A 25,064-nucleotide genomic window follows, 5' to 3' on the forward strand; every position below is an offset into this window, starting at 1 on the left:
TGGAGAACTAAGACTTTGGGACATTTGGTAAGGATTGCTTCATGTTCTTATCAATTTTGTTCTCTCAGTCTATAGTTATTGGTATGTCATTGTGGGTAGGACTCCATTTGAGACTTTGACTTCACTGATTCCTCTGCTACTTGTGAGGAATGCACTAGTAGACAATTAAGAGTAGAAGAGACTAGTGAAAAGATCGTTGATCTTTAAGAATTGGACTGGAATTACAGTGTTGGAGACATTTAAGGGCTAGGCTATTTATAATTTATTATTTTTATTTTTAGAATTAATTTATTTTATCATGAGAAAGATAGGAGGAGAGAAAGAACCAGCCATCACTCTGGTACATGTGCTGCTGGGGATCGAACTCAGGACCTCATGCTTGAGAGTCTAATGCCTTAGCCACTGCTCCACCTCCTGAACCACATTTACTTATTATTATATTTATAATTTACTTAATAGATGTATTGAAATAGTGTGAGATGCAGGGACAGACATGGCGGGAAGCAGTTAAAATACTTCCCTGCCTTTGAGTTAAGTTACTAGATAAATGATAGTGCTGTTTATAGAATATCCAAAACTATAACTGACCAGGTTGCTTCATATTCTATGTTTTGCTAAGTTTGTTGTTATAAACTGTTTTTTGGATTATATTTTAATTATATTTTAATTTATATATTATTGGATAGAAACAGAGAAATTGAGGGGGGGAGATAGTGAGGGGAGGCCTGGCTGGCTGGTGGTGCACCAGGTTGAGAGCACACAGTACGAACAGCACAAGGATCCTGTTTCAGGCCCTTAGCTCTCTAGCTGCAGGTCGCTTCACAAGCAGTGAAGATCTGCAGATCCCTTTCTCTCCCCCTCTCTACCCTCCCCCTCCTCTCTCAAATTCTCTGTTTCTATACAATAAAATGGAAAAAAAAAAAAAAAAAGGTTACCAGGAGCAGTGGATTCATAGTCCCAGCACTGAGCTCCAAGGATAACCCTGGAGGCAAAAAAAAAAAAGGTGATTCATACATGTACAAAATCATATATGTATAATATATACATATATGTGAAATCATATATGTACAAAATTCTGTTGCAGGGACCAGGTAGTGGAGCACCTGGTTGACTGCACATGTTACCATGTGCAAGGACCAGTGTCAAGCTCCCAGTTCCTACCTGCAGGGGGAAAGTGAGTTCTATAGCTGTGCTGCAGGTCTCTCTGTCTCCTTCTCTATTTGTCCCCTCCTCTCTCAATTTTTGGCTCTATCTAATAAATAAATAAAGATAATTTAAAAGAATCAAAATTGTGGTATCACCAAAAGCTTTTGTTTGTTTGTTTGTTTGTTTATTTCTGGGTGGGGTGGAGAGAGGACCAGAGTATCACTCTGGCACATGTGTTACTGGAGATTGAACTCAGGATCTCATGCTTGAGAGCCTAGTGCTTTATTCACTGCTCTACCACTCAGGCCACTTAATATGAAATTGAAATTTCTAATGACTTTGTGAAGATTGAACTATAGTGATGTCAGAAATATTGGAAATTCGATTTCTAGGTGATTTATTAAAAAACATAATGTGTAGACAGTTTGCCTGGCTCATAGAATGTGATTAACTGAGTCACTTGTGACTTGTTAATCTTGTGACTGTTAGACTTACTCTCAGTGATGTTTTCATTGAGATATAATTCACATACCATAGTAAGCTGTCTTTAAGACTTTGCGAGAACTAGTTATTGTTGGAAGGACACAATTTTGGTGGTGGGTGTGGAGTGGAGCTATATCCTGTAATCTTATAATCCTATAAACCAGTATTAATCACAAGTGAAAAAACTTGACATACAATAAAAGTCATTCATCTAAAGTATATACTTTAGTATTATTTTAGTATTTCATAAAATTATACAGGATTTCCAGAAACGATTTTAAGTACCCCTCTCATATTAATTAAATAGTGGTTTATATGTCTACAATTTAATAGGAGTGTACATAAACACCATTCCCATCACCAAAAGACTGTGTCCCATCCCAACCACCCCCCCCACCCCCCCCACCCCCTGCCGCGCTGGGAAGCCCAATGGCCACCCTCCCCTTCACCACAGGGTTTTTACTTTGGTGCCCTGCTCTAGATTTAATCACACCCTGCTTCTAGTTTCCCTTTCTGTACTCCCCTCACCCACCCACCCCAGAGTCTTTTACTTTGGTGCAATACACCAACTCCAGTTCAGGTTCTACTTGTGTTTTCACTTCTGATCTTGTTTTTCAACTTCTGCCTGAGAGTGAGATCATCCCATATTCATCCTTCTGTTTCTGACTTATTTCACTTAACATGATTTCTTTTTTATTTTTTTATATTTATTTTATTTATTCCCTTTTGTTGCCCTTGTTGTTTTATTGTTGTAGTTATTATTGTTGTTGTCGTTGTTGGATAGGACAGAGAGAAATGGAGAGAGGGAGGGGAAGACAGAGAGGAGGAGAGAAAGATAGACATCTGCAGACCTGCTTCACCGCCTGTGAAGCGACTCCCCTGCAGGTGGGGAGCCGGGGTTCGAACCGGGATCCTTATGCTGGTCCTTGTGCTTTGCGCCACCTGCGCTTAGCCCGCTGCACTACAGCCCGACTCCCACTTAACATGATTTCTTCAAGCTCCATCCAAGATGGGCTGAAAACAGTGAAGTCACCATTTTAAATAGCTGAGTAGTATTCCATTGTGTATATAGACCACAACTTGTTCAGCCACTCATCTGTTGTTGGACATCTGGTTTGCTTCCAGGTTTTGGCTATTACAAATTGTGCTGCTAAGAACATATGTGTACACAAATCTTTTTGGATGGGTGTGTTGGGTTCCTTAAGATATATCCCCAGGAGAGAAACTGTAGGATCATCGGGTAGGTCCATATCTAGCCTTTTGAGAGTTCTCCAGACTGTTCTCCACAGAGGCTGGACCCATTGACATTCCCACCATCAGTGCAGGAGGGTTCCTTTGACCCCACACATGTTGTACGTTTGTAAAAGGAGTTGTTTACATGTTCATTATCAGGGAATGAGAAGAGGGTGAGAGAAAAGACCAAAGCATTGCAGAACTCTCACGTACGCTAGTGCCAGAAATTTAACCCGTCACCACTGGGGCCATAGACTTGTAAGACCTGTGCTCTAACAGGCTTAACTTTCTTCCTGGCCCTGCGTGATTTTTTTTTTTTTTTCTCCTTTTTCACCAGAGCACTAGTCAGCTTTGGCTTATGGTGATGTGGGGATTGAACCTGAGACCTTGGAGCCTCAGGCTTGAGAGTCTCTGCACAACCATTATGCTATCTACCCCCACCCCTGTGTGATTGTTTTTAAAGAGTATATTTAGCTTAGCTAGTAGCCTAAATATAGATTCATTTGAAATGACACTCTTGCTAATAGGAATTTACTCATTAAATTATGACTTGTTTTAGTAAAGTTTTTATTCTTGAAAATGTTAATCATAGTAGTCTGATCATATCAGTTCAGTCAAATTTGTGAATTAATGTCTTTATTTTTTCCATTCCAGAAATACACGCGACAGGATTTAACTATCAGAATGAAGATGAAAAAGTCACATTGTCTTTTCCTAGTACTCTCCAAACAGGTAAGAAGTGTGGTTTTGTGGGAAGAAAAAAAAAAACATAATGAATAGTTAACATCTTCTGAAGAAATTTATATATGCCAAACGACCCCGTTGCTTTTTCCTTTTTTAGAAAATTACTAACACAAAGACTTAGAGATTGATTTACATTTTTATTGATTTATATTTAAAATTAGATGTATTTTTTGACAGATAGATCAGAATATCATTATGGCAAATGTGGTTTGAGGATTAAGCCCGGGGCCTCATGCCTGAAAGGGACGCACATTGTGTGCTGTACCAGAGCTCAGGCCACAAGACAGAATTTTTGGCAACAAAAGTTAAATTGATTGCAATTTTTTTTTCTTTTTTTTTGCCTCCAGAGTTATTGCTGGGGCTTGGTCCTACGCTACAAATTCACTGCTCCTAGAGGGCATTTTTCCCATTTTGTTGCCCTTGTTATTGTTGTTATTATTGTTACTGCTGCTGTTGTTGTTGGATAGGACAGAGAGAAATTGAGAGAGATGGGGGAGACAGAGAGGGAAAGGAAATAGACACCTGCAGACCTGCTTCACCACCTGTGAAGTGACTCCCCTCCAGGTGGGGAGCCGGGCCGGCTCAAACTGGAATCCTTGCGTGGGCCCTTGTTCTAAGTACTATGTTCACTTACATGGGTATGCTACTGCTTGGCCTCCTTATGCTCCGTTTTTCTCATTCTCATTCCTCTTTCTCATCAATAAGTAAACATGTATGTCTATTTTTTTTTTTTTTTTAAGACTAGATAAAAAGATAGTGCTGTGGTACATCAACTGTCTCTACCTCTAACTTTGCTCAAAATAATTAAGGAATGGAAATAATTGGGCCATACTTCCATTATTCTTCCCAAGTCCCTCCCTTGGGTAGGATTTTTCTCAGTGTCTCACTTTATACCCAAAAGTTCTATAATTTTCCTTGGTGAGTGACTGGGGAAAATAGTCAACTGATAAGAGAACCAAACTTGCTGCCCGAATCTCCTGGTTTAATCACCTGCATCAAGTGTACCAGAGTACTCTGGCATCTCTCACTCTTTCTCTCCCTCCCTCCATCCCTCTCCCTCTCCCTCTCCCTCTGCTCTCTCATTTTTTTCTCTATTTCCATCTCTCTCTCTCTCTCCCCTCTCTCTCAGTAAAATGTATCTTTTAAAGAAATTGCTTGGGGTAGGGGGAGATAGCATAATGGCCATGCAAAGATTCTCTCATGCCTGAAGCTCCAAAGTCCCAGTTCAGTCCTCTGTACCACCATAAGCCAGAGCTGAACAGTGGTCTGGAAAAATAAAATAATATGGAAGAGGAGAACAAAATTCAGGAGCACCACTCTTCTACTTGCAGTGCTGGAAATCTAACTAGGAACCTCAACCACAATAAAATGAGTGTGTGTGCATATGAGACCCACTCCACATAATGTGGCTTTTTGTTTTTCTTTCTTTTTTCTCTTTAAGGATTTTATTTATTTATTTATGAGAAAGATAGGAGGAGGGAGAAAGAACCAGACATCATTCTGGCACATGTGGTGCCAGGGATCGAACTCGGGACATCATGCTTGAGAATCCAAAGCTTTACCACTGCACCAACTCCCGGACCACAGGATTTTATTTATTAATAAGAAAGATACGAGAGAGAAAGAGACAAACATCACTTCGGTACATGTGCCGCCAGGGATTGAACTTGGAAACTGATACTTGAGAATTCAGTGCTTTATCCATTGAGCCACCTCCCAGACCACTTTGTTTTTCTTTTATTGATCTGGTAGATCACACTTATTGATTTATATGTATTGAACGAGTGTGGCATCTCTGGGATAAATCCCATTTGGTTGTGATATACAATCTTTTTAATATACTGCGATATCCATTTGAATTTTGTTCAGTATTTTAGCATCTATGTTCATCAGAGACACTGATCTATAGTTTTCTTTCTTGTTGTATCTCTCTTTGCTTTTGGTATCAGGATGATGTTAGCTTCATAGGAGGTGGAAGGGAGTATTCCTGTGTCTTCAATATTTTGGAAGAACTTAAAAAATTTAGGTATTAATTGCTCCTTGAAGGTTTTGTGGAATTTATTTGTAAAACCATTTGGCCCTGTGCTTTATTGTTAGGAAGGTTCTTGATAACTGCTTCAATTTCTTTGGCTGTAATTGCCCTGTTCATGTTTACTAGTGCCTCCCCCTCCCCACCCCACCCCCCTTTTGAAGAACCAACATTTAGCTTCAATGATCTTTTGTATGGTTCTCTTATCTATCACCAAACCTGCTCTGCAAGAATTTCTAAAAGGTCTCCTATAAACAGTAACCTCACCACCAAAAATATACCACATATCAGAAAACTCAGAAAAATTTAGAAGGGCAGGGGAGATAGCATAATGGTTATTTTTGGTTAACTACAAAAGTTCCAGGTTCAATCTCCCACACCACCATAAGCCAGAGATGAGCAGTGGTCTAGTGTTGCTCGCTCTCTCCCCTCTCTCTCTCTCTCCCCCTCCCCTTCCCTCCCTTTTTCTCAAAAATAAAATAAAGAAAATTTAGAATAATGACATTGAAATATTTTAAATCAGGGATTCAGGCAGTGGTGCGTGCTTCTGATTGAGCACACACATTACAGTGCCCCAGAACCCTGATTCAAGTCCCTGGTCCCCACCTGCATGGGGAAAGCTTCATGAGTGGTGAAGCAGGTCTGCAAGTGTTCCTTTTCTACTTCCTCCTCCCCTCTCAATTTCTCTCTGTATTTCTCCATTCATAAATAAATAAATAATAAAAGTAAATATCTTAAATTTATAATATCAGTAATGTTAGTGGCTGGAATTTGCCTATTAAAAGGCACAGAGTAGGGAGTCGGGCCGTAGTGCAGCTGGTTAAGTGCATGTGGTGCAAAGCGCAAGGACCAGCATAAGGATCCTGGTTTGATCCCCCGGCTCCCCGCCTGTAGGGGAGTCACTTCACAGGTGGTGAAGCAGGTCTGCGGGTCTATCTTTCTCTCCCCTTCTCTGTCTTCCCCTCCTCTCTCCATTTCTGTCTGTCCTATCTAACAATGGCGACATCAATAACAACAATAAGACCTACAACAACAATAAAAAAAAACAAGGGCAACAAAAGGCACAGAGTAGGAAGATGGATTAGAAAAAACAACCCAACCATATATTGTCTGCAGGAATCTTACCTAATTCAACAGGACAGAAACAGACTCAAAGTAAAAGGATGGAAAAGTATCATACAAGCTAACTGACCACAATAAGAGGTCAGGAATAGCTATTCTCATATCTGACACAATAGACTTTAAAGTAATAAAAGATAAGGATGGACATTACATAATGCTCGGGATCAGTCAACCAGGAGGACTTAACAATGATTAATATTTATGTACCCAGTGAGGAGCCATCTAAATACATCAAACATCTACTGAAAGAGCTACAGAAATTAATAGTAACACAGTAATTGTAGGAGACTTCAACAGCCCACACTCTCAAATTGACAGATCACCTAAGCAGAGAGTTAATAAAGAAACAAGATAATTAAACGAAGAAATAGATAGACTATACCTATGAGACATTTTCAGAGTTCTTCACCCCAAGAAACTAGAATACATATTCTTTTTGGGTCTGCGTGGGACATTCTCAAGGATAGACCTTGTTAGGCCACAAAGACATTGTCACCAAATTCAAGAACATGAAGTCATCCCAAGCATCTTCTCAGACCATAGTGGAATTAATCTAACACTTAACAACAAATAGAAAATTAATAAAAGTCCCAAAATACGGAAACTTAAGAGTGTATTCATTGTTTAACAACTGCTGGGTCATAGAGGGAATTAAGGAAGAAATTAACATATTCCTAGAATCAAAAGAAAATTGAAGATATGAGCTATCAAAATATTTGGGATACAGCTAATGCAATACTAAGAAGGAAATTCATACCCATACTGGCACACACAAGGTGGGAGTCCTGGCTTCTGTAATTGCTTTTCCGCCAGACATGGGCATCGGCAGGTTGATCCATACCCCCAGCCTGTCTCTGTCTTTCCCTAGTTCAGTAGAGGTCTGGAGAGGCAAGGTTCCAGGACACATTGGTGAGGTCATCTACCCAGGGATCTGACACAATTTCTTAAGAATGTGTCAGTTTAGCTCAGAAATGTAGCTCACTCTTAGAGTGCATACCTCCACATATATGAGGTCCTGGATTCAGTCCCTGCCATCAGTAAAAACAAAACAAAAAAGCATGGCACTTAATCTTTAGGGATGACTGTACTGCAGTGCCTGATAATTTCACTCGATGCTATTTTTAGAACCAGTTTGAAGTACACATGAAAATTAGTTTCGGGCAGAGGATATAGCCCTAATAACCTAATAGTTATGCAAAGAGAGTCTCATGTTTGAGGTTCCTAAGTCCCAGGTTCAGTTCCCCCATACCACAAGTCAGAGATGAGCAACATCCTAATTTTTTTTTTAAAAGTCAATTTAAATACTTCATAAATAATCTGAAGATTTCATCTAGAAACAATTTATACTTGTTATTCACTTAGTCTGTATAATTAGCATATCACAATAACATTCTTGACTTTTGGGTCTTTGCAAAAAGAAAATTCAATTTTGGAAGGTGAAGATTTGACATTTTAAAAAAAATATTTATTTATTTATTCCCTTTTGTTGCCCTTGTTGTTTTATTGTCATAGTTATTATTGTTGTCATTGTTGTTGGGTAGGACAGAGAGAAGTGGAGAGAGGAGTGGTCCAAGAGGTGACACAGGGATAAAACTTTGGACTCTCAAGCATGAAGTCCCGAGTTCCATTCCCAGCAGCACATGTGCCAGAGTGATGTCTGGTTCTTTCTCTCTCCTCCTTCTTTCTCATAAATAAATAAAATCTTAAAAAAAAAAAAAAGAAATGGAGAGGGGAGAGAAAGATAGACACCTGCAGACCTGCTTCACCGCTTGTGAAGTGACTCCCCTGCAAATGGGGAGCCAGGACCACAAACCGGGATCAGTACGCTGGTCCTTGCACTTTGTGCCACGTGCACTTACCCCACGCTGCTGCCCGGTTCCCAGATTTGACTTTTGAGAGCATCCAAAAGAGCAAGAGGGTTTTGAATAGTCAATGTCTTTACTCTGCATCATACCAAAATGGCAGTTTAAAATAATAGTATATGAAAGGTTTGGTATGATTGGTTAATTACATTATAGTTCTACCACATTTATTTGTTAAACTCCCTTTTCCAGGTCTTGTTATAGATAGGCATGGCAAAGCATCAGTTACGAGTCAACATTTTCCTAAGTGTGCACACATGTGTGTTTCTTGATTTTTAAAATATACAATGAGATTATTGTGTGCACCTAAATTTAGTGGATAATTACAGCCTTTTTGCTTTCCTGAAAAGAGTATATACACTCAGCAAAAACTCCCAGTTGTCTAAATTGGTTCTGATCATTTGCAATGTTAAAATATTTTGGGGTTGTTTTTTTTTTCCTGCCACCAGGGTCTTCCCACCACCACTTCTTTTCCCCTCTCTTTCTGTTTTATTTGATTGAGAAGAGAGAGAGACACATGCTAACTTGCAGACTTGCTTCACCACTAGTGAAGCTTCCCCTCTGCACTCAACTATGTGTATTGCTGCCCAGTCCCCTAAATGCACTTTTTTTAAATATCAGATTTGAAATGATTTGAGATGACTGTAAGAGGTTTATGCCCTTTTGCTGATCATATTATTGGTTTTTCTCTATAGTGTTTACAAAAGTATGGAATCAATATTCCATTAGATTGAACAGCTAGTGCCTTGGTTATTTGTTTATTTACAGAGCACTGCTCAGCTCGGGCTTATGGTGGTGCTGGGGATTGAACCTTAGGCACGAATGTTGTTTGTGTAACCTTTATAGTCTCCCCAACCATTTTGTCTTGTCTTAATGATAGAGAAACTGTCTTTATTGGGGTTAGGTGATGGTGTGCCTTGTTGAGTGCACATGCTACAATGCACAAGGGACTAGGTTCAAACCCCTGGCATCCACCCGCAGGGGGAACACGTCACAAGTGCTGAAGCAGTGCTGTAGTCATCTCTCTGTCTCTTTTCCACTCTATCTCCCCACTCCCCTCTTGATTTCTCCCTATCTCTATCCAAGTAAATAAATAAAATATTAAAAAAGAAGAAAAAATTGTCTATATCTTCTCTTTTGTGTATGAAATTATCTAAAAAGGAACAATTTACTTGGCGTAATTGGCAGAGACCGTGACTTTTGAATTAAATAGTCTTACATTTTTATCTTGTTCTTGCTATTTGCTAATTATATGACCTTGAGTAAGCTATCTTTGCACTCAGTGCCCTCCTTGTCTTTAAAAAATGGAGCCAGTTGCACCAAAGTAAAAGACTCTGGGGTGGGTGGGAAGACTCAGGTCTTGGAACATAATGGCAGAGGAAGACCTAGTGGGGATTGACTTGTTATGTGGAACACTGAGCAATGTTATGCATGTACAAACTATTATATTTTATTGTCGACTATAAACCATTAAAGAAATTTTTTAATCTAAAAATTTTTTAAATGGAGACAATAAAGTTTACACATACATTTATTTTTTAAACAAATTTCATGATTTTTTTTATTTTAAAAGTACATGCACATATTAACACACATATTGAATATCCTAAATAAAACTTAGATAAATTTAGAATATTTTAACCCTAAGTCAGCAATTTGCAACTGACACAACCCAGTGAAGAGTAACTGAGCCTTAATAAAATGAAATAGATATGATTTAACCAATAGCAATCCAACAAGTTAGTGACAAATTTAACTAAATTTGGAGTTCTGCTTAACTCTATATCAGTGGTAGGGCTATATTCTTTTCTTTTTTATTAGATGGATCAATGGTTTACAATACTCCATTGATTAGTTTGGGTCCCCTTGTCAAAAATTAGATGTCCATAGGTGTGGGGGCTTAGATACTTTAAAGCACTATTCACAATAGCATGCCAAACATGTAGTAATAAATGCTCAGTTTTTGTTTTTATCCTTATGTAGTGATAATTTGATAATTTTTACATTAATAAAATTAAGGAACTTCTAATAGCCCCCTTAGACATTTTAAGGGTTGCTTTAGAATTTGCCAGTCATTTACTGTAGTAAATATTACATTCTCTCCATTGCTAGGAAAGAAAGGAAGGGATAATTTGAATATTGTAAATAGCTGACTTTGAATTAATACCTTAAATACTCATTTTTTAACAACTTGTACTTAATATCTTCATAAAAGTGGTCTTCATTTATCTTCAATTACAGGTACAGGAACTTTAAAGATAGACTTTGTTGGAGAGCTGAATGACAAAATGAAAGGTTTCTATAGAAGCAAGTATACTACCCCTTCTGGAGAGGTACGCTATGCTGCTGTCACACAATTTGAGGTATGTGTTAGTCATCTTTAAAATAATATGATCTTAGTGGTCCCGGAGGTTTTAAAATAATATGATCTTAGTGGTCCCGGAGGTGGCGCAGTGGCTAATGCACTAGACTCTCAGGCATGAGGTCCTGAGTTCAATCCCCAGCAGCACATGTACCAGAGTGATGTCTGGTTCTTTCTCTCTCTCCTCCTATATTTCTCATTAATAAATAAAATATCTTAAAAAATTATAATATGATCTTAAATTAGATATTCTGACAAAGATCTGTTCTATTATCTGTGTGATTTGTGACTAGGTGTATTAGACCATAATTTTGTTCATGATTTTTAGAATTTGTATTTTATATTCAGGCAATTATCTATAGATAGGAAGGGAGTTAGGGATGTGAGCTGGGGCATGATTGTATACATATGTTTTTTTTTTTTTAATATTTATTCCATTTTGTTGCCCTTGTTTTTTATTGTTGTTGTAGTTATTGTTGTCGTCGTTGTTGGATAGGACAGAGAGAAATGGAGAGAGGAGGGGAAGACAGAGAGGGGGAGAGAAAGGTAGATACCTGCAGACCTGCTTCACTGCCTGTGAAACGACCCCCCTGCAGGTGGGGAGTCGGGGGCTCAAGCTGGGATCCTTAACACCAGTCCTTGCGCTTTGCACTATGTGCACTTAATCCCGCTGCGCTACCGCCTGACTCCCCATGTTTATGTTTTATGTATACAGTAACATTTTGTTCCATACATCTATATATTACATACAGACTTATATACAGTACATATAAAGTACAATAATTCAGTAGCTGTATTGTTTTTATATTGTGTATTTAAAAAAATATACGTATTGATTTTAGCATCAGGATTATTGGTAGAGCTTGGTGCCTACAAGACATCTCCATTACCCCTGGTGGCCTTTCCCTTGCCCCCCTCCATTTGGATAAAGGCAGAAAAAAATTTGAGAGGGAAGGGGGAGGGAGAGAGGGAGAGAAAAAGATACCTGCTACACTACTTCACTGCTCATGATGTTTATCTCCCTGCAAGTAGGGACGGGGGTTTGAACCTGGGCCTTGCGCATTGTAACATGTGCACCCTACCAGGTGTGGCATCACCTAGCCCCACTGCTATGTTTTCTCTTCCTCCCCTCCACCTATTTATTTTATAGTATTTTTTTTACTAGAGCACTGCTTTAAAGGGGTGTGTGTGTGTGTGTGTGTGTGTGTGTGAGAGAGAGAGAGAAAGAGAGAAAAAGAATAATATTAGACCATCACTTGTGTATATATAATAACCTGGGGTCAAACTCAAGGCCACATGCTTGCATGTCAGTGACCCCACTCGCTATACTGTTCTATCTCCAGCCCACATTGTGCACATCTCTTAGTATTCAGCACTTGTGTTTTTCCTACTAACTTAATAATAATGCTGTTGTATATCCTTTTGCTTCTTTGATATGCTCTTTATCTTCATATATAAGACACATGTGATATATATCTTTATCATGTTTCTATCCATATACCTGTACTGGGGTTTTGCCACCAAAAATTTGCATTCTTTCTTTTCTTTTCTTCCTATTCCCCTCACCCCACTGGGGTTATCACTGGGGCTCAGTATCAGCATAACAGTTCCACAGTTAACCAGCTGCCCCCCTCCCTTTTCACTTTTCTTTTTGTTAGAGGGTCAAAGACTTCTCTCTGCAGGTGGAAAGGTTGTGGGCTTGAACCCAATTTGCTCACTTTCAAATGCACTACCACCCAACCCCCAGTTTAATTTTTATTTGTTTTACTTGATGTGTCTTCCTTTTGAAGAATTTTATGCTGCCTTCTGTTTAAAAATAACATTTTCCACAACTCTTTTAAAAAGCTTAATTCTAGTTTAAATTCTAATAATTTATCTCCAACCCTTTTGAGTACTTCATCCTGGTATCATTACTGTAGCATATATCTTCAAATATTATTGTTTTTAAGTAAGCATGCATAGGTGGTGTATTTCCTATGTATTTCATACCTACTGTAATTTCATTTGCCTTTGTTTATTGCTAATTTTGTGGCAATATAACAGATACATTTGTTGGTGGAAAAATTTAAAGGAGCAGGGCTTTCAAAATAGCTCACTCTAAATAATGTGCTGCTTTTGAAGTCAGCTTCCACCACATTAGAGGAACCTTGGGTGCTGTGATTTCTTCCCTTTGCTCTCCCTGCCACTCTGTCAGAGTGTTGAAACCCTGGAGATGACCAAGAAAAGAAAAAGATACATGTAAACAGACTTTTAAAAGGAGAAAGGAAGTAGAAAATATAGATTGCTCTCCTCTCTGCCTCTGTGTCTCTATATATTTATAGCAAGCAGCAGCCTCTTACACCTAGAACCTTACTAACATTCCCAGTTGGTTATCTACTACCTTAACCAGTTACAATTATAGACATGTTCAAATCTGCCTTCTCTATAGATAAAATTTATTGGAATACTCAGAATTTTCTTTCTTTTTTGGTAGCACTAAATCAGTGAATCTTATTTCCTTTCTTAGGCCTAAGCCAGTAATAGGTTATTTTCTTACTTACATCACTTATTTCCTTTTGTTACCAGTTCTCCCTTCCTGCCATGAATTTTAAAACTGATTTATTCAACTATAGAAGTTGAATAAATAGGAGTCTGGTGGTAGCGCCTGAGTTAAGCGCAGGTTGCGCAAAGCGCAAGGACCATCTTAAGAATCCCAGTTCAAGCCACTGGCTCCTCACCTGCAGGGGAGTCGCTTCACAAGTGGTGAAGCAGGTCTGCAGGTGTCTATCTTTCTCTCCCCCATCTCTTTCCATTTCTCTCTGTCCTATCCAACAACAACAATAACTATAACAATAAAACAAGGGCAACAAAAGGAAATAATAAATATTTTTAAAATAATAAAAGTATAAATAATAAAAAAATAATAAAAGTTGGTTTACAATTTTTCCCTGTTACAGGATACCTTTATAGAGTAGCATGTTGTTTTACTTTGCCCCAGGTTATTTATTTAACTGTTCCTTTGCCCATGAATTTAATCTTTTAATTTTTTAAATTTTAACCAGAGCACTACTCAGCTCTGACTGGTGCGGGGGATTGAACCTGGAACTTTAGAGCCTCAGGCATGAGAGTCTGTTTGCATAACCATTATGCTGTCTACCCACCACCCAATTAAAAAAAACCTCAGCAGGTGTTCTTCTCTCTTTTTTACCAGTTTTCACCATAATATTTATTGAACCATATTAGTATGCAAATCCAGGTCATTCTTCAGTGCAGTAAATGTTTACATCTTCATTGTGGTATCTTTTAAATAATTTTTTATTTGTGGTTAATAGTAGTTAGCAAGATGGTAAGATTACAATGTATAGTATCCTCACCTTCCCACCTCCCAGAGGTAACCATTATAGTTGTCACAAGTCTTAGAAACAGTTTGTTTCCTTCTGTTTTGTTTTGTTCTCTAGGGGGCTTAGGGGTAGCACAGCTCAGCGGGTTAAGCACACATGGCACAAAGTGCAAGGACCAGCAAATCAATCCCAAGTCCCTAGCTCCCCAACTGCAGGAGAGTTGTTTCTCAAGTGGTGAAGTAGGTCTGCAGGTGTCTGTCTTTCTCTCCCTCTCTATGTCTTCCCCCTCCTCTCTCAGTTTCTCTCTGTCCTAATCGGCAACAGCTATAACAACAATAACAATAACAACCACAACAAAGGCAACAAAATGGGAAAAATAGCCTCCAGGAGCAGTGGATTCACAGTGCTGGCACCAACCCCCAGTGATAACCCTGGAGGCAAAAAAAAAAGTTGTTTTGTTTTCTCTAAGTTAATGTGTATCAGATCTCTAGATTCCACATAAGAGTGAGAGCATCTGGTAGTTGTCTTTCCTCTCATTACTTATTTCACTAAGCATAATCCAATTCCATTCATTTTGTCCCAAAGAATACAGTATCATCTTTTGTTTGCAGACTAGTACTCCATGGAATATATGTCACATAATTTCTTTCTTTTTTTTTTTAATATTTATTTTATTTATTTATTCCCTTTTGTTGCCCTTGTTGTTTTATTGATGTTGTTATTATTGTTGTTGTCGTTGTTGGATAGGACAGAGAGAAATGGTGAGAGGAGGGGAAGACAGAGAGGAGGAGAGAAAGAGACACCTGCAGACCTGCTTCACCGCCTGTGAAGTGACTCCCCTGCAGGTGGGGAGCCGGGGTTCGAAGCGGGATCCTTATGCCGGTCCTTGTGCTTTGCGCCACCTGCGCTTAACCCGCTGCGCTACAGCCCGACTCCCACATAATTTCTTTAACCAGTCATCTATACATGGGCATTTAGGTCAACATGTAAGTTCTGTATTTTGCTTGCTGAGCTATTCCCCTTCTTGATATTATTATTATTATTATTATTGTTATTATTATTATTATTTCTTTTCTTAACAGAGCACTGCTCAACTGTGGCTTATAGTGGTGCCAGGGATTGAATCTAGGACCTTTGCTGCCTCAGGCATGAGTCTTTTTGCATAACCTTATCCTATCCACAGTCCCCCTAAACTTCTAGATCTTATTATCTGTACCATTCACTTAATTTTACTTGGTGTAAATTCACTCAGTACTACTGCTACTCCTAAAGGTTTTTGTTGCTACCATAGTTTTCAGATGTCATATTCAGTTCTTTTTTTAATATTTTACTTAATTTATTTACTTTGAGTAAAGGTAGAGAGAAATTGAGAGGAATAGGGAGTCGGGTGGTGGCACAGTGGGTCAAGCGGCGTGGCACAAAGTGCAAGGACCAGCCTAAGGATCCCGGTTCAAGCCCCTGGCTCCCCACCTGCAGGGGAGTCGCTTCACAGGCAGTGAAGCAGGTCTACAGGTGTCTTTCTCTCCCCCTCTCGGTCTTCCCCATCTCTCCATTTCTCTTTGTCCTATTCAACAACAATGACATCAATAACAACAACAGTAATAACCACAACAATGTTAAGCAACAAGGGCAACAAAAGGGAAAATAAATAAATATAAAAAAATTTAAAAAAAAGAAATTGAGAGGGAGAGACAGAGCTGGGGAGACAGTATAATGGTTATGTCTGAGGCAACACTGGTCCTAGGTTCAACTCTCAGCATTACCATAAACTCTGTTTCTCTTTCATTACAATAAAATAAATAATATATATTTTATATTCCCTTTTTTGTTGCCATTGTTTTTTTATTGTTGTAGTTATTGTTGTTGGATAGGACAGAGAGAAATGGAGAGAGGAAGGGAAGACAGAGAGGGGGAGATAAAAAGAGACACCTGTAGACCTGCTTCACCGCTTATAAAGCGACTCCCCTGCAGGTGGGGAGCCAGGAGCTCCAACCGGGATCCTTATGCCAGTCCTTGCGCTTTGGCCACGTGCATTTAACCCACTACGATATCGCCCAACTTCCTATTTTTTTTAAATATCTATTTATTTATTGGATAGAGACAGCCAGAAATTAAGAGGGAAGGGGGTGATAGAGGAGAGACACCTGCAACACTGCTTCACCACTCGCAAAGCTTTCCCCCTGCAGGTAGGGACCGGGGGCTCGAATCTGTGCCCTTGTGCACTCAACTAGGTGCGCCACCACCTGTCCCCTAGTAATATATATTTTAAAAAATTGTTTAAAAAGAAAAAGGGGGGAGTTGGGCGGTAGCACAGCGGGTTAAGCGCACATGGCACAAAGCGCAAGGACCGGCGTAGGGATCCGGGTTCAAGCCCCTGGCTCCCCACCTGCAGGCGGTGAAGCAAGTCTGTAAGTGTCTTTCTCTCCCCTTCTCTGTCTTCCCCTTCTCTCTCGATTTCTCTCTGTCCTATCCAACGAGTGACATCAGCAACAACAGTGATAGCCACAGCAGGGCTGCAACAACAAGGGCAACAAGGGGGGGTGAGGTTTGGCCTCCAGGAGTGGTCGATTCATGGTGTGGTGCAGGCACTGAGCCTCAGCAATGACCCTGGAGGCAGGTGAGATCTTGAGCTTGAACCCAGGTCCTTGTGCATTGTAATGTGTACTCTATGGGGTGTACCGCCACCCAGCCCCCATTTTCAGTTCTTAATAGAATTCATATGACTCTATTTGAGTGTAGTTAACCAAGTAGCATTTTTCCTTGGAGAAACACTGTTTTACAGAGAAGTATTTTTCCTCTGCTATTGTATATTTTACTAGTTCTTAGGATGATAGAGTATACTGTCATTGGGTCTATTCTTAAATTTTATGCTATTTTGTTAAAGTTTACTTTATAAATATCCTAATGAACCAGTAAGATTTATTTTGCTGTAACAAATTTGCTGGGGGGGGGGGTTATTTCATTTTTTTAAAGCCATTTTACTGAGGAAATGTTGATTTACAGGATTGTTGTTATCATAGGTGTTCAATTGCACAACTCCCCAAGATGGGTGTGACCACACCTCACTCTCTACCAAACCATCCTCTTCCTACTTCACCATAAAACACTGGAATTGTGTTAAGTGAAATCAGCCAGAATGAGAAAGATGAATACCAGATGCTCTCACTTATAGGTGGAACTTAAGAAACAAGGAAGGAAAGGCAAAACACAGGGTGAAATGTATTTTTTTTTTTTTTACTTTTAAAGAAAGGATAAACCTTTTTTTTTTTTTTTTAATAGAGGTAGAAATTGAGAGGGAAGGGGGAGATAGAGAGAGACACCTGCAGCACTTGTGAAGCTCACCCCAGCCCCACAGATGGGGCTATATACGATCTGCATGATAATGTGTGTGCTGTGCAAGTTTTCCACTACCCTATCTAGCTCCAAAAATGAGCCCTCCTTGTGTAGGTCAAGTGGTGGCAGTTTTGTGTGTAGTATATAGAAATGCCATAAAAAAATGACCTGGTTAGAATTAATAAAGCATGTCTTTATTCTCATTGCTGTCATTGTAGATAAAGTACAAGGTACATAAAAGATTCTGGAAATATTTAAAAATAAAAGCTAGAGAAGCAACGGTTCATATTTTCCCAGCTCTGAGACCTTAAAAAGTATTGTTCTATATTGTATTAACACTAATGATGAAGTTTTCATTAAGTTTGAAAAGTTGAAATGCTTTATTGAAAATAAAAATATTCAGCCCAGGAGATAGCACAGTGGATAAAGCATTGGACTCGAAAGCATGAGACCCCAAGTTTGAACTCCAGCATCACGTGTGCCACAGTGATATTCTGGTTCTTTCTCCTCCCCCTCCCTCCCATTAGTAAATAATAAGTAAATATATGGGTCCAGGTAGTGGCACACCTGGTTAAACACACATATTACAGTGTACAAGGAACTAGGTTCAAGCCCCTTGTCCCTACCTGCAGGGAGAAAGCTTCATGAGTAGTGAAGCAGGGCTGCAGGTGTCTCTCTGTCGCTCTCCCTATCTACTTCCCTTTCAATTTCTGTCTCTATCGAATAATAAATAAACAAAAATATTTTTAAAAATAAATAAATATATCTGTTTACTGGGGTATGTGTGTGTAAATGTAAATTATTCTAATAAATGTTGAGATCTGTAGTACCTTGCTCCTGCATAATTGCTTATATAGGAATGGTAATAAACTTTGTATTTCTTAAATTATTATTATTATTATTATTTAAACCAGAGCACTGCTTAGTTCTGGCTTATGGGGTTGCAAGGGACTGAACCTGGGACTTTTTGCATAACCATTATGCTATTTATCCCTGCCAATTTTGTATTTTTTTTTAAAGGTTTAATTTTTTAATCTTTATTTATTTATTGGTTAGAGATAGCCAGAAATTGAGAGGGAAGTGGGTGATAGGAAGGAAGAGAGACACCTACAGCCCTGCTTCACCACTTGACAAAGCTTTCCCCCTTGCAGGCGGGGACCGGGGCTCAAACCCCAGTCCTTGAGCACTGTAACATGTGCGCTCAACCAGGTGCACCACCACCCGGCCCCCCAACTTTGTATTTTCTTGAGCGTTTAATAGAAAGCCAGTCATTTGAACAAGTAAATGAATCAATGATAGCAAGGATGGTAGTTTACTTCATGAAGTTATATGTTATGTTAATGTTTCATTTTCTTTTCTTAAGGCTACTGATGCCCGGAGGGCTTTTCCTTGCTGGGATGAGCCTGCTATCAAAGCAACTTTTGATATCTCATTGGTTGTTCCTAAAGACAGAGTAGCTTTGTCAAACATGGTATGTATATGTATATTTAAACTCTCAATAAACTTTTAGCATATTTAAGCTGCCAATTAAATGAAGTAGAATATAATAGCCTAGCACAATATTTGTTACTTAATAGGAACCAAAAATGTTAATTTTACTTATTTTCTGCTAGTCCCTCTTTTTCTTAGTTATCTTATTTGGAGAATTTCCCTTCTCATGGAACACTTTCCTTCTAAACTACATTAAGTAGATTATTTATTTTAAATTCAAAGCCAAATAAATAATATGTTTAAAATACATTACCAAAAAGGAAAAAAAAAGTCTGATTTTCTTATCAAATGTCAAGAATTAGTCACTTAGGGACATATATTTAGGTTTTTGACATACTATATACTAAAACATACCACTTTAGCTGGTGATTATTAATCTCATTCTTAAATAGAATAAGCATTTACCAATCTAATTATTTTAATATGTAGAGTAGTTTGTAGATTATGAATCTGAGGAACTGTCAAAATTTACTTTTGCCTCCCTAATTGGTGGAAGTAATTTATAGATAGAATGTAAAATGTTAAATAGGAATATTTACAGTTCAGCGTGAATGAATGAGTCATTCAGTCAGGTTTGTTCTCTGTAGAAGTCTTTTTGAGAGAATAGAGATATTTGAGGAAACTGAACCTCAGGGGGGGAAAAAAATAGGGAGAAAACAGAAGAGGAACTAGAGATACTATATGTAAACTAGACATTTCACAAATTTGTTTAATTTTCATCTTGGACAAAAAATGCTCTAAATAAATCTGTATTCTTTGAAATGTTAGATTTAACTATTTCATTTTATTTTTATTAATTGTTATCTTCCTTATTTCACATAAAAAATGTTGAACTCTTACTTGGACCTTTTAGTATCTGGCATATAAAAAGTATTCTGGAAAAGTTACTTCTTTTCTCACACAAGTCTGTAGTGTTTTGTTTTTTGTTTATAATACCTTAGCCCCTAACTTCTTAGAGTAAATGCTTTATCAGGTAACTTTTTGTTGTTAAGAAAGATCTTGACAGCATAAAGCACTGGATAAATTGGGATAAAGATTATTGTTGGATCTATTCAATGTAAACCTGTTTATATCTTTCTTTTTTATATATATCTTTTTGAAGAATGTAATTGATCGGAAACCATATCCTGATGATGAAAATGTAGTGGAAGTGAAGTTTGCCCGCACACCTGTTATGTCTACGTATCTGGTGGCATTTGTTGTGGGTGAATATGACTTTGTAGAAACAAGGTCAAAAGATGGTGTGTGTGTTCGTGTTTACACCCCTGTTGGCAAAGCAGAGCAAGGAAAATTTGCGTTAGAGGTAAATGTACTTGAAGAGGATTGTTTCAACAGTCCATAACTCCAGGTTGGGGAATTTACATTTCTGATCAATTATTAGTACAGTTATTAATCTGAAATGTGTTGTGTTACTGTGCTTTGCTTTTAATAGAACTTTGTAACTACCAGATTTGGTGTTGCATTTATTTTTATAAGACTGTGATTAAAGAATTAGAGTAGACCATGGCTAGTCCCCACCTGTAGAGGGGAAGCTTCAACAAGGGTAAAGCAGGGTTGTAGGTATCTCTCTCTCTCTCTCCCTCTCTGCCTCTTCCCCCATCCCAGTTTCTCTCTGTCCTATCAACTAGAAAAGCAGAAGGGGGTTAGGGGGGTGGCTGCAGTAACCCTGGTGGCAATTAAAAAATAAAGAAGAATTAGAGTGGAAATAGTTTATCCAGAGAGTAGATGGGGAAAATGTATGTAATTATATTTTTCATACTGAATTATAAATTCATTAGTTTGGCCAACATTTACAAAGTTGGAGCTAAGGAAACCATCTTTGGAGGTAGGGCTTCCCAAGTTTCTTAGAAGTTTGAGATACTTTGGCTTATAACAGGATTCCTTTGTGGATTTCTGTATGAATTACAATAATATATATGTTTATATATTTTTTTTAATTTTAAGAAGAAAGGCGGTGGTTTTTTTTTGTTGTTGTTGTTGTTGTTGTTGTTATTTTCTTTTTTCTTCTTTATTTATTTCTGGTGGTAGTTGTTTTTTCTTCTTTCTTTCTTTATTGATTTACCAGAGCACTGCTCAGCTCTGGCTTATGGTGGTGCTGGCAATTAAACTTGGGACCTTAAAGCCCCAGGCATGAAAGTCTTTTGCATAACTATTATGCTATCTTCGTACCCCTAAATTGTTCTTTTTGTTTTCTTTATACTTTTTAGGTTGCTGCTAAAACTCTGCCTTTTTATAAGGAGTACTTCAATGTTCCTTATCCTCTTCCTAAAATTGATCTCATTGCTATTGCAGATTTTGCAGCTGGTAAAGTAAATTTCATTTTATTACTGAGCTGTAATAACTTTTTGAATTTTATTATTTTGAGGAAGAAGTATGTATGTGTATATATATATATATCAATAAATGTTTATATTTATTTTATGAAGGTGCCATGGAGAACTGGGGCCTTGTTACTTATAGGTATGTCAATGATGCATCACCCTGCCTTACCTTCTCAATCACTGCTTTCATCAGAGCTTCACTTTCTGTTACAGTTGAGGAACTTTTGCTTTATAATCTGCTATAAATTTTCTTACTTTCCCCCAATTCTGTGTGCCTTTCAAGAATGCAGATAAATACCCTCTGGTGCTACTATCTAAGAGTGTAAGATTTTTAAAGTAAGCATCTGGCATTAGTAGTATTTTTAGATGTATTTTTGGCTGCATTTCTCATTTTGGTGCCTTCTCTTTCTCCCAGCAATTTCACAGTTATTTATCCAGCTTGAAGAACCTTCCATGACTTACTGTCTTCTAGCCAAGTTTTTACATGTCTGTCACCACAATATAAACATGTGGGTTTTATAATTTTTAAAGTAGGGCCTATAAGCAAATTTTTCCTTTCAGTCACCTTTGATGACCTAAGTTTTGGACAGCCTACTCAGTGTTCTTTTTTGAACTCTGGAATGTATCTTTGTATCTTTCCCTCACTTGCTGTTTTCCCTCTTTTATTAAAAAGGGCTGTCTTCTTTCTGTATTTAAATAATTTCTAATCCCATAGATAAAGTTTTTAAAATTTTTATATGTCACATCTTTTGTTTCAGAATAAATTTTACTCTCCCTGGAACTTTTTCTATCCTTAAATTTAGAGGTAATGTTTTCTCCACTTTTCTAAATCCTAACTCGAACATTTTATTTAGTTTACTGTTTGAATCCAAACACACACACACACACATGTACACACATACACACATGTACACACGTACACATGTACACACATACACACACGTGCATACCTGATTTTATTGCAATACTTTCATTGAGGTATTTTTTGTGTTTTTTGTTTTTAAACACAGGGAGACTGCATTGCTTATTGATCCAAAAAACTCCTGTTCTTCATCACGCCAATGGGTTGCTCTGGTTGTAGGACATGAACTCGCCCATCAATGGTTTGGAAATCTTGTTACTATGGTATTTAATATTTTTAAGTGCTCAAATATATTTATCTTCATCCTGCTGCACATTATTTTGACTACATAGTATTTCAGGTTTGGTTGCCACATTATGACAATAAAATGAATGATAGAAAAACTTTATTAGGTTTAACTTTAAAAATTATTTATTGAATAATCACTGTTTTGATTAAGAGCATATGGATAACCTTTATTCAGCAGAAAACACTTCTAACCCTTCTTTAGTTTGGCTGCAAAAAAAGTCATTATAGTAATTTGGGTGAGAGGAAGATTCCTTAGGTAGAAGTTCCATGCAGTGAGATTTCAATCTAATTGTAGCCTCCTCCTCCACTTCTACTTAAAAAATATATATATATATATATATATATATATATATGTAATTTATTGGATAGATACAGAGAAATCAAGAAGGAAGGGGAAGATAGAAAGACACTTAAGGCAGGGGTCGGGCAGTCGCATTACTGGGTTAAAGCTCAAGGACCAGTGCAAGGATCCCAGTTCATACCCCTGGATCCCCACCTGCAGGAGGGTCACTTCAGAGTTGGTGAGGCAGGGCTGAGCATGTCTTCCAAGTGTCTATCTCCCCCTCTGTCTCCCTCTCCTCTTTGTTTCTCTCTGTCCTGTCCAATAAAACTGTTAAAATGGCCTCCAGGAGCAGTGGATTCGTAGTGCAGGCATGGAGCCCCAGCAATAACCCTGGAGGCAAAAAGAGAGAAAGGAAAAGAAAAAAGAAAGATACTTGCAGCACTGCATTACCATTTATGAAGCTTTCCCCCTGCAAGTGGGAACCAGGGACTTGAATCCAGGTTCTTGAGCATTGTAGCATGTGCACTTTACCATTTGTATAACCACCCAGCCCTAATTGTAGCTCCGTAAGTCATGTATTTTTATTTTAGTGATAAAAGGTAGCCTAACAAAAACCTGATCATAAAATAGGTTGAAATGTTTTCAGGTTTTGTTTTTATTTTCCTAAAATGATAGCTTAAAATTTGTTAGAAATGAAAACAAAGAAGCTATAGAATAATGCAAAGCATACTAAAATTTTCAACTGTTCCATTGAAAACCTCTCACTATTCATGGGTCTGTAAACAACTGTGTTAAAACTTGAGAGCACTGAGTTCTAGCAAGGGAAGTAGAAGTACCTCCAAAGAACTAGAGACCATAGAGCAAGCATTTGTGACTGCCAAAAAAGAGAACTAGGCTTGAATGTTAGTTTTGTCTGTGTTACAGAAAAAAGGCGAGAAGGTAAGACATTCAGCTTTAGAAACTATCACATAAGTTTCTGAAGAAGTCAGACTTTGAAAGTAAACCTTTTGCTTCTGTTTTGAATGTTTCAATTTTTACTTAGGGGTTAGAAAGAAAAAAATTAATATTATTTTATGTAGAATTAAGTATGCTAGGACATGTATTCAAATATATACAAAAATGTTCTATTTGTAGCCCAGGAGGGTCTTTTAAAATAGTATTTCTCCTAATACAGCAAGTTTTCTGGGTTTTTTTGTTTGTTTGTTTAGATTTTGTTTATTTATTTATGAGAAAAATAGAAGGAGAGAGAAAGAACCAGACATCACTCTGGTACATGTGCTGCCGGGGATTGAAGTCAGGACCTCATGCTTGAGAGTCCAGTGCTTTATCTACTGCACTACTTCCCAGACTACTGCTACCTTTTTTTTCTCTTTCTTTCTTCTCCTCACCACTGAACTGATCTTATTCATATGAGTTTTAAGGATACTTATTTTTGGGGTTTGGTGGTGGCACATCTAGTAGAGCACACATGTTACCTACCATGTGCAAAGGACCCAGGTTCAAGCCCCCAGTCCTCACCTGCAGGGAGAAAGCTTTATGAGCAGTGAAGCAGTGTTGTAGCTATCACTTTTCCCCCCAATTACCTCCCCCTTCCCTCTCAAATTCTCTCTATCTCTATTCAAAACTTTTTTTTTCCTCCAGGGTTATCCCTGGTGCTCAGTGCCTGCACTACAAATCCACTGCTCCTGGAGGCCATTTTTCCCCTTTGTGTTGCCCTGGTTGTTGTTATTATTGTTATTGTTGACACTGCTGTTGGACGGGACAGAAAGAAATTGAGAGAGGAAGGGAAGTCAATGAGGGGGAGAGAATGATAAACACCTACAGACCTGCTTCACTACCTGTGAAGCGGATCCCCCCCCCCCCCCCCCCCGCAGGTGGGGAGCCAGGGCACATGAGCCAGATCCTTATGCTGGTCCTTGTGCTTCACACAGCAGCATCACTCTGGTACTACATGCAATGCTGAGAATCAAACTCTATTCTCTATTCTTTTAAGCCCAACACATTATATCTACTACATCACCTCGCAGGCCACACTTTTCAGAATTTATTTAAAAGAATATCTATTTATGGTTGGGGGTAGATAGCATAATGGTCATGCAAAGAGACTCTCGTGCCTGAGGCTCCCAAGTCCCAGGTTCAGTCCCCTGCACCACCATAAGCTAGAGCTGAATAGTGCTCTGGTAAA

The 25,064-nt window shown here is 38.3% G+C and overlaps 1 protein-coding gene across 1 annotated transcript in view; it reads left to right on the forward strand.

Annotated features, from left to right (window-relative positions):
* The window catches only part of NPEPPS (aminopeptidase puromycin sensitive), a 103,557-nt gene that overhangs the window by 39,146 nt on the left and 39,347 nt on the right, over positions 1 to 25,064 (forward strand). The window contains exons 3-9 of the mRNA XM_060203620.1: positions 3,517 to 3,594; positions 10,861 to 10,982; positions 18,998 to 19,105; positions 20,228 to 20,428; positions 21,333 to 21,429; positions 21,552 to 21,585; positions 22,457 to 22,571. Coding sequence (XP_060059603.1) covers positions 3,517 to 3,594; positions 10,861 to 10,982; positions 18,998 to 19,105; positions 20,228 to 20,428; positions 21,333 to 21,429; positions 21,552 to 21,585; positions 22,457 to 22,571 — 755 coding nt within the window. The remainder of the gene's footprint in view (positions 1 to 3,516; positions 3,595 to 10,860; positions 10,983 to 18,997; positions 19,106 to 20,227; positions 20,429 to 21,332; positions 21,430 to 21,551; positions 21,586 to 22,456; positions 22,572 to 25,064) is intronic.

This window comes from Erinaceus europaeus, chromosome 12 (genome assembly GCF_950295315.1).
Source record: "Erinaceus europaeus chromosome 12, mEriEur2.1, whole genome shotgun sequence".
Taxonomy (NCBI): Eukaryota; Metazoa; Chordata; class Mammalia; order Eulipotyphla; family Erinaceidae; genus Erinaceus; species Erinaceus europaeus.